This window comes from Macrobrachium rosenbergii, chromosome 30 (assembly GCF_040412425.1).
Source record: "Macrobrachium rosenbergii isolate ZJJX-2024 chromosome 30, ASM4041242v1, whole genome shotgun sequence".
Lineage (NCBI taxonomy): Eukaryota > Metazoa > Arthropoda > Malacostraca > Decapoda > Palaemonidae > Macrobrachium > Macrobrachium rosenbergii.
The window spans coordinates 13,453,453-13,463,500 of record NC_089770.1 but is presented as its reverse complement, the minus strand read 5'-3'; the positions used below and the strand labels follow the sequence as shown (position 1 = coordinate 13,463,500).

Below are 10,048 nucleotides of genomic sequence, written 5' to 3'. Positions count from 1 at the left end.
CATTGTTTAGGCTCACATTTATCTCCACCCACTTCTATTAATCTTATGACATTTAAAATTATGGCCACGTAAACGTCAGTTGTGTCTGATCACGTTCAGATGATGAAATTTCTGAAATGTAACCCCTTGGGCGTGTGCGTGTTTGTATGTACGTAAGGCCATCTGAGAATCCATCCTCTGTTCCGCGAAGTTATAACGATACCACATCCTAAGCCGAATCGAGCTCCGGTTGCTCTTAATCATTCATGCATAGCAAAGATCATGTTTTCTTAACACGGGACCCGATAAAAGCGACGCAACAACCCGTGTACCGAACATTATAAAAGTGGCGGGGTTTGAGAGAGAGAGAGGCTAGCTAGTTTAGTAGCTACAGGTACACGGTGCATCTTTTCACTACGTGTCGGGAAAATAAATAAATGATTAAATTAACTTGAACGAAACGCCTCCTTCCTCCGAGGCGTGCGCTTTCCCGTACAATTGCCAAGGTTTAGAATATCATCACTTCTCCGTAACTCATGTCTGGGTGAGAGAGAGAGAGGAGAAAGAAAGAATGAAAGAAGAAAAGAGAGAGATTGGTGTTCTCCCCGTCACGTGACGATGACGTCATGAGCAGAGGTATCGACTTCCTCCTATGCTATATAGTTCATGTAATTCACCTTAAGATATATTTCGCTGGTTTATATGAGAGAACAATGACTGACAAGCTGGACGGGAAATGTGGTGGGAGTCCCCTATGGGCTCCTTATCGTATAGGCTGACGCTTTGGATAACAGAAAACGGCGGAATGAGGATGAAAGAGAAGATGAAAGATAGAGAGAAAGAGAAAGATTGTTGTGACCTTAAAGTGTCCTCCTTGGGGGTTAATTCCTACTGAACCTGCCATATTCTCATTCTTTCTCATTTTTCCCCGAACTCCCTGTAAGTCCGATCATCGATCACATGGGCCGAGAGGGCCTCCTCATACAAAACTGACCTTGCTCGTCTTGAAGACGGTCGTGTCACACGGCATGCGTTACCACGGCGATAACGGTGGTTAATTCGACTTCGTTCAGGACGGACAGCGGGTAGAAATGCGCGTGAATGCGAGCGAGACAATTTGGAGTAGGCGATACAATGTGAGATGGGCGGGAAATATCGGGAGGGTAGCGTTCAGGCCGTAGCGGGTCGCAGCAGCTGCCCTGGCGTTCCCCGTCAACGCAATCCCCCTTCACCGCGCGCCCTTTTGCATCTTCAAGAACTTCTTTAGGATGATGTCGAGGGTCACAGTCGCACTTCGTTTTAATAAACTAGAAATCGCCCAGAACGCCAGAAATCTATGGCGACGGCGACGCCCATGTCATTTCCTTCCATCCGCCATTTTGTGGACTCAAACAAAGAGTTTGTGCGGTTTTTTTCAGACAGCCCCCGTCCTCTTTCAGAGCTAGGAATTGGTAATTACATGTAGGAACTGAATCCTCATGAGGGATATATTGATGGGAACCCGCATCTAATGCCAAAATATATTTATTGTAATGTTAATCAATAAAGTATTCTAGGGCCTGCGCGCCCGTCGCTGGGTGCAGATACCTTCTCGCTAAAGCTGAGAGCGAGCAAAGTCTTCTAAACATATGACCCGAGTTTAATTGTTGAGGTTATAGGTATGTGGGTTATTATTGGATGATAATTATCGTCATTTTTGTTAATGAGTTATCCATATACGAGTGTATAGCATCGAGAGTTGAGAAAATTTGGAGGAATATGGTTCAATTTGCGGAGAAGGGGCTGTCGGACATTATTGGAACGCTTGGTGGCTGGTGCTAGTCGCTAGCTACTCTGACGATATATACGTACCGGCGGTGTGTCTCTGTGTGTGTCTCTTGGCGTTTTAAAGTGTTTCTGTGGCCCAACGCTATGTCCGCGGGATTACTGAGTGTGCGTATCTAGTGCGTGATCACCGCGGAAACATGTCGAAGGACGTTAATAAGGACGCGGAGGCGTATGACAGGGAATACGATGCCTTTATTAAGCAACTTGAGGATTTCCACCAACAGAGAGGGTAAGTTGTTTTCCCCCCCTCCCGTTCGTTCGTGTCTCTCTCTCTCTCTCTCTCTCTCTGTCTCACTCTCTCTCTCTCACTCTTTCTCTCGCAGAGCACGTCACTATTTGTGTCATGTCAGAAAGCAGAATGCATTCTTTGTAACAGTAAGAGTTGAAGGAATCACTATATACGGAAATTATTTACCTAGTGCAGTCACTTGCACGGGCCCCCGTTTTTATATTTATATATAAAATTCTCCCCTTGAGTTCTCTTTCTATCTCTCACACTCTCTCTCTCTCTCTCTCGCAGGACACCATTCAGACGTCTGCCTCGCATCAACGGCAAAGGAGTCGACCTCTACTTGTTGTACGTCGTGGTGACCGCCCGAGGAGGATGGCAGAAGGTCTGTTTGTCGAGGGAGTTTGTATCTTGCAGTATTCACCGCCATCATAATATCCTCCTGCGGACTCGTATTTTCCCGCCACCCAACGCTGAAGCTCCCCTACTGGCACTCTGTCTCTCTCTCTCTCACTCTCACTCTGTCTCTCTCTCTCTCTCAGACACACTCACACACACTCTCTCACTCACTGGCACCCCTTCCACGCATACCTCAAGCACACAGACATATACCTACCAAACATTCTCTCTCTCTCTCTCTCTCTCTCTCTCTCTCTCTCTCTCTCTCTCTCTCTCTCTCAAAACACCATGTGTGCATTGACACCAGAGGCCTAGGCCTACCCCGTTTACTTGCTCTCTCTCTATATCAGAGCACCATAGGCCTAGGCCTATAATCTTTTCCTTCCGGTGCCTTTTCTTTTTTAATTTTTCGGTTTTGTTGGCCAGTGGCAAAAGTTTTTTTTCTTGGCCTTCCAGGTTCAGGATAGCTTGGGGCTATTTTATTTTATTTTGAATTTATTAATTTCATTCAGGATAGGTCGAAGTACCTGGCTTTTTTTTTTTTTTTTTTTTTTTGCTAACCTAGGTTTTTTTTTAATGTAGGGTAGGTGCAAGTTTGGTGTCACTTACTTTTAAGGTCTAAACAGGTCCCTAGATTATACATTATACCTATGAGTTTTTAATTTTGTATAGCCAAAGGTTAGATTAGATGCAGAGAATTTCGTTTAAAATTTTAGGCTAGGCAGTAATACCATATCCTAGCCTGGGCCTTGACCAATGAAGTTGTGTGCATGTAAATTAACATAGCCATATTATGTTGTATTTATCAATAGTGATATATTCTCTGATTGATAAACTGTGGTAGGACATTGTGATATTCTAAGGTTTTTATCAATAGTGATATAATCTCTGATTGATAAACTGTGGTAGGACATTGTGATATTCCAAGATTTATTTGAACGCGAGTGGTTGTATATTATCGAAATTGTGATTTTCTTGGCACTGTGTTATTGTAACTTAGTTATATTGTGTTGATTAAATTATGGGATAGGCTAAACCAAAATGCCCTAGCCTAACCTAACATCTGAGTGACGTCGATTTTCATTTTTATCATATAAAGTTCTAAGTTGTGTCTGCTTGAAGAATAAACTAAAGGCCAGGATGTATTATTATTATTTTTACTTATTTTCTTTTTTGGAAGATGTACCCTATTCGTATTGAACAAGCCTACAGGGCCATTGACTTGAAATTCAAGTTTCTGAAGAATATGGTGGCTATTTAGAAAAAATTACAGAGGATAATAGGAAATATGGAAAGTAAAACTCAGTTATTAGAAAAGAAAAAAATTAATAAATAATTACATATATAAATAAATTAAAATAAGTAGGAATGCTGATATCTATTAAGGTATCAGCAACTCTGGAAGTATTGCTTAGGACATGAAAGAAATAGGTCTTAGCCAGCATAGTATAAAATAACTGTCATTCATGTGCATAGCACTGTACCTTTTTGTTTTGGTTTGTTAGGGAAAATGTAAGGTTGGCCTATTGTGTTATTCCAGAACTAGCCATGTTGAATTATTTCTGTTTAATGTTTTGGTAGCCAGCCAGGCCTTAAATTAAGGTAATAGTAAGTATCAGTGTTGGCCGATTCTTCACTGTTTATGGTTTGTGGGTAGTGATGATTCAACATACACATTTATATTATCTTGATAATTATACAAAAGACCTCTGTGTGAAGATATTGATCATTAAAAAAAAAAATTTTGGCAGCAATATAGAATGGGGTGTATATACAGTATATAGTGCAGTAAAGGTGAAGTAATTTGAAAAAATTTTACCAAATTGTTTTGATTAATATGCCATATTTTGCTTATATTCTTACATTTTTCTCAAGAGGCTGGTACTTTGTAGAATTACCCATAGCTGTAGGGACAGATTATCACAAGCAATCTAATGGAAAGTCTCTGTGATATAGTAAACCTTTTATAAACTAATACTTTTGGAATTTATAACACTAAATATTCAAATACGTTATTAAGGGAATTGTGATTTCCTTTGATAAAAAATACTTGTAAAGAGTCATGTAAAAAATAGCAGTCGGCATTGCTGCACTTAATATTTAATATTGAAATATTGAAACCTTGTTTATAATAGCAGATAAGCCCTAATCAATGCATGATATGATGAACCAGTCCAAGTTGATACTGCCATAATTTGGTAGCCTAAGAGAGAGTAAAAGTACATTTCATATGGAGTTAAGTGTGTCAAAAGACTGGTGTTTCACCGCTGTTAATACAAATGTCATCAGCTGGAGGCCTTTTCCTCGAGGGCTTATCAGATGATGTGATTTTATGTATGTTTACGATATTATCATAACGCCGAATGAATGTGGATTTACTGGCATTCAAGAATCTCAGCTGTGCAGAAAGTTGTTAGTACTGATAGATAAGAGAAAATGATTATGTGGATTGTTTTTATAGAATGTAGTGGCTTGAATCCGTTGTATTCCTGTAGTTCATTTATTTATACATTCAGTTAATATTATTACTATTATTATTATTACTATTGTTATTATTCTTATTATTATTGTTATTATTCTTATTATTATTATATTATTATTATTATTATTATTATTATTATTATTATTATTATTATTATTCAGAAGCTAACCCTGTTCATATGGAACAAGCTCACTGGGACCATTGACTTGAAAGTCAAACTTCCAAAGAGTATGGTGTTCTTTTGAAAGGAGTTACAGAAGACACTTATAGGAAATCCAGAAAGAAGAGATTAGTTATTAGAAAACAAAGAGAAATTGATAAATAAATGAATAAAAGTGTTATTCGATTATGAACAGTACAATGAGATTTGTTTTATTGAACTTTACAGATTGTTTCTAGTGAACACTAATCTTGGCATTTGTTGTATCATGCACCTGTAGCCTACATAAACCAGAATTTGAATATGCAATAGTATATTTCTCATGGAAAATACCTTGTAATTGCAAACATGATGGATTTGCCTCATTGCCTTTTCTGCAGACGACAAACTGTCGATGTTGGAATATGTGAAGTTTAATGTGATCGTATGATTCGTGTATTATGAGCCACCACATTATGTCCCAAACATAATTTTGTCCGAGATTCCCTTTAAAGTACATTTGTAATTCTATTTTGTTAGCCTATAGAATTAACCCTTAAGGAGCGGGCTAAATGTACATTAAGCACACACCCAGACCAGGCAAACTTTGAGGTTGGACAGTTTAAGAAAAAAATCATTATGGAAAGAGGAAGATATGCAAATGCATATGGTGTAAGAAAAAAATTAGTCACTTTCAACAGGGGAAGTTGAAAGTGACTATTTACAACCCTGTGTGGGGCCTCTTTTACAAGACACTTTGTAAAAATATGCTAATTTTACCAGGTTATACACGTTTTTTCTAGTTTATTTATTTTTTGTAAAATTTTAATTACAGCTCACACAGTATCATAACAGATAAGAACTAAAATCAGTAACAAATTGTGAGTATGTTTGTTGTAAAATATTTATGAGATTTATTGAGATGGGGAGATGCAGTAACTTTTTGTGAGGTACACATGCTTTTCTAATGTATCTTTGCAAAATTACAATTTTAGTTGACATAGTATCATAAAAGACAAGAACTAAAACCACCAGCAATCCTTGGGTATACTTATGAGCAAATAGCCTAAATAAAAAGACATCGTGGAGCTGAGTACATTCCCCTCTGAAATCTCAAGGCATACTGATCAATGTCTCTCCCGCGCTGAGCTATTATAGTTGCCATAAGTCATTTATTAGCTAGTGAAGTGATATGAAAATTGCTCCTGCTAAATTCATCCAAACCAAATGGTGCATAATAATAATACTCATATGAGTTAGCCCGACTATCACTCAAAACCTGTTATAGATACTCATATGATGATCCCCATTCATTAAGGGGTAAAGGGTGCTTGGGTGTAACAAATTGCCAGTCTAAATTTTATTTTTTTTTTTTATTGTAAGTCAGGTTTGGTCTTGATATACCATACATTATTATGCTTTATAATAGCTGTTGAGATAGGACATGATTTGTTTAGTGTCAAAATGATGTTCAGACTAGAAATGTCCTGGATGAAAAAAAATGTTTTACGAATTATGCACCATAGAAATAGCACATAGCCTAATTCTGTAATGTTGAGTGATTAAGGGATCTGATAATCCAGGAAGAGTGAGTAAGGTACATGGCATTAATCAACAGAAACTTCTTACGTCTATCGGACGTTATTAGTTTCATTTTCTCAGAAAGGGGAATGATATGATAAATTATTGCTTAAGTTGGGTAGTTTACCTTCTTGTACATTTACAATAGATTCACGGGTGTAGGCTTTGCCAGGCCTGAATTAGACAACTGAACGTTTTATTGATGCAGATAAGGTATGCTGTATACTATAGAGGTGGATATTCTTGTACCTACCCTCTTGCATTATTTTTGCATTGTTTCCCTGTACCTAGTTTACAGTACTTCTGGACAATCATCTCATGGATGTATATTCCTGTGCATAGCATACAGTATTTTTTGCTTGAATACTTCTGGACCTAGAGTCAGTACTTATGTTGGATATTCTTGATGACACTGATGGTTTGGTTTTACATTTTTTTTTTTTATTTGCTGATACTTGCTGTTAAACAGACTAAGTAAATTGTAATTTATTTTTACTTTTCTGGCAGCTTAATTTTTCTTGTGTCCAATTCTCAAGTGTCAACAAAACATGAAGCAGTATTTTTTTTTTCAAAAGATGTCCTGAAGTTTCAGCTTTGTACAGAATGGTTTTTAGGGTAATTTATGATGGTTCCTCAAAACCTAGTTAATCTGTGGGTGACTTTTTTTTTTTTTTTTTTTTTTTTTTTTTTCCAGGTGCTGTGGTTACTTTGATGTTGCCTTAAAATAACTTATTCTGTGAAATCAAACCCAGAGGAATTTTGTATAGATGAGGAGAGCCTTGCATTTGTGAACTCCTGGTTGTAGCTTTTGTTAAAAGCTTTGTGTTTGTGAAATGTTCATAATGAAAGTGGGTAAATTTACATCTTTATTTGATAGAAGTAGCATACTTTGAAATTTAGCCATGTTCTTTTTACTGATACTCTTGAAAATTAGGCTGATGTCACCATAGAAATATTGTATGTAATTATTGTTTGTATATTAAGTCCTTTTTGTTTGATTGCTTTTATATTGTGGACAACATTATTGTCTTTGTGTTGATTTCATTATGTATTTATAATTATTGACACATTTGCATTATCATTGAGCTTTATTATATAAAAAATATATATATGGTTCCTGTATTTATAAACACAGCTAAGAGAGTTGTTTTAGGTTGATTTACCTTGTGTTTGTCATCATCAGCAAAGAAAATTCAGTGTCAGCTGTTACTTTTAGCGGTTAGACATATATCGAGTTCTCACCATTCTTCAAAATTTCCAGTACTCTTTATGTCTCACTGTTTTCATATGCTCTTTTGACTTGCTGTTCCTCATTCCTTCTTGTTACTTGTCCAAGCCATCTCAGATATTTGAGATCGCCTAATTTCCAGCATCTTGGTACCGTATCTCTCCACTTCTTTATTAAATGATCTTCACAGTGCACCAAGACTATGATTCTCAAGTTTATGGTCACTTGCTTATGCTTGCCACTGCCTGTGGTATATACTCACTGTAAATCTTTGCTCTCTGTTGATGATGCATTTTTATTTATAAGTATGCCACTGGTTATAGTTAATCTTTTATTTTCTTGACCCTTGGTCTATTTTCCCATCTGTCACACGATGGAATTTGCCTCTCCCCATTCCTCTCCATTTGGTCATTGAGAATCTATACATCATATTTACTTCGTAATCCTAACCTCCTTTTGTAATAGTATTAAATTATGTACTGCACAGAATTCACCCACACATTCATCTCTGTCACATCATTTTCTGGGTTAGATTTTTTGCTATGCTTCCTTCCCAGTCACAGGAGGTTTTGTTTTCCCCATGTTAATATTCAGTCCTCTCCATGTCATTCCACACTTTCACTTTTAAATGTTTCCACCACAATGCTGTACAGGTGTGTGTTAAGGGGTTCTGCTGTAATTTATAAATGACAAGAGACCTAATTTGGCCTCTAGTTGAATCCTTGACATTGGGTTGTTGTTAAAGAATGTAACAGCTGTCAGTGAGAATGACTTTTGTTCAATTGCTTAATGTAGTTGATGGCAGATTTTGACTGTAATTTCAGTTTATTGTAAGTTCTACATTTAGGTACTGGTAGGTCACTATATAACATTTTTTCTAAGTGGCTGCCTGTAGACTGGGCTTTTAATCGACACTGGAAGCTTGCTAAGCTATTAAGTTAAGTATATATACCTAGTTTAACCAGACCACTGAGCTGATTAACAGCTCTCCTAGGGCTGGCCTGAAGGATTAGACTTATTTTATGTGGCTAAGAACCAATTGGTTACCTAGCAATGGGACCTACAGCTTATTGTGGAATCCAAACCACATTATACTGAGAAATGAATTTCTATCACCAGAAATAAATTCCTTTAATTCTTCAGTTGCCAGCCGGAGACTCGAACTCAGGTCTAGCAGAGTGCTAGCTGAGAACTATACAGACTCGTCCAATGAGGAACTTGCTAAGCTATTACTTACCCATAGAGAATTGGGACAAAGACGTTTGGTACAGTACTGCAAAGTTGTGAGATCATTTGATCATGAGATTTAGATCAGTACAATGTTCATCTCATTAGCTGTTTTTAGTTATCTTCGGGAGTTGATCAGTATGCTTTTACTTTACCTGACCAGTGATTCTTGAGATACTTAATCTTGATGTGTTGATGAAGTATAGTCTTCCTTTACCTCACCTTTGATTGTTATGAGATATTTAATCTCAAGGTATAGATCAATATGGTCTTACTTAACCTCAAGTGATTCACATTGTTATATTAGGAAGGCAGACTTCTCGTTTTCCTTAGAATATGCTAAGATCATAAGCTATCCTTCACATGCCCCAAAATCTAAGGATTTTTCAGACCCATACTAAAGTAGAATTTTTAGTGTCCATCCTTAAGGGTTTAAGGGCTGGAATATTGGTAAAACTCATGCTGGTGTAGCTTGAGAAAAATATTTAAGATTTCAGTGCAGTTCTGAGTGCATCAAGAAGTCTGCCTGAGTGAGAGTAAACTTGGGGATCTTCTGATGACTTGCATTATCTTTATTACAATTCTTTTTAGATTTTTACATGCCAATAAACGAGTTGAGTTGTTTTTCAAGCTTATCCTTTGCTCTTTTGGAGTGGTATCTTGTAGTGTAGTTTTAAGTGTTGTGTCACTGGAATGTGTAATTAAATGGAGAGAGAAAAAAAAGATATTCTAAATGCCCTAGTGTATAGTAAGGTGTTGAAGGCATAAGCTGTTTCAAGTGTTGTGGTTGCAATATTGCTTTAGGTGACGTGGCCTTGCATGCCTCATTTTAAACAAATTTTGATTTTTATCTTGAATATAGAAACTTTCTGGGTAGAATGGAAGTAATACAATTGATTTAAGTATTGTTAATTGACAACAAATTAAGTCAAAAGAGTAGCAATGTCGTGTTCAAAA

The 10,048-nt window shown here is 36.9% G+C and overlaps 1 protein-coding gene across 5 annotated transcripts in view; it reads left to right on the top strand.

The window, feature by feature from the left end:
• The first annotated feature begins 1,770 nt into the window (after positions 1-1,770).
• Positions 1,771-10,048, top strand: part of Bap170 (Brahma associated protein 170kD) — an 86,505-nt gene continuing 78,227 nt past the window's right edge. For 4 of the 5 annotated variants that reach the window (XM_067131809.1, XM_067131808.1, XM_067131807.1 and 1 more), the window contains exons 1-2: positions 1,771-2,035; positions 2,327-2,420. In XM_067131809.1, coding sequence (XP_066987910.1) covers positions 1,944-2,035; positions 2,327-2,420 — 186 coding nt within the window. In that variant the 5' untranslated portion in view covers positions 1,771-1,943. The remainder of the gene's footprint in view (positions 2,036-2,326; positions 2,421-10,048) is intronic. The other variant, XM_067131810.1, reaches the window with a different exon arrangement.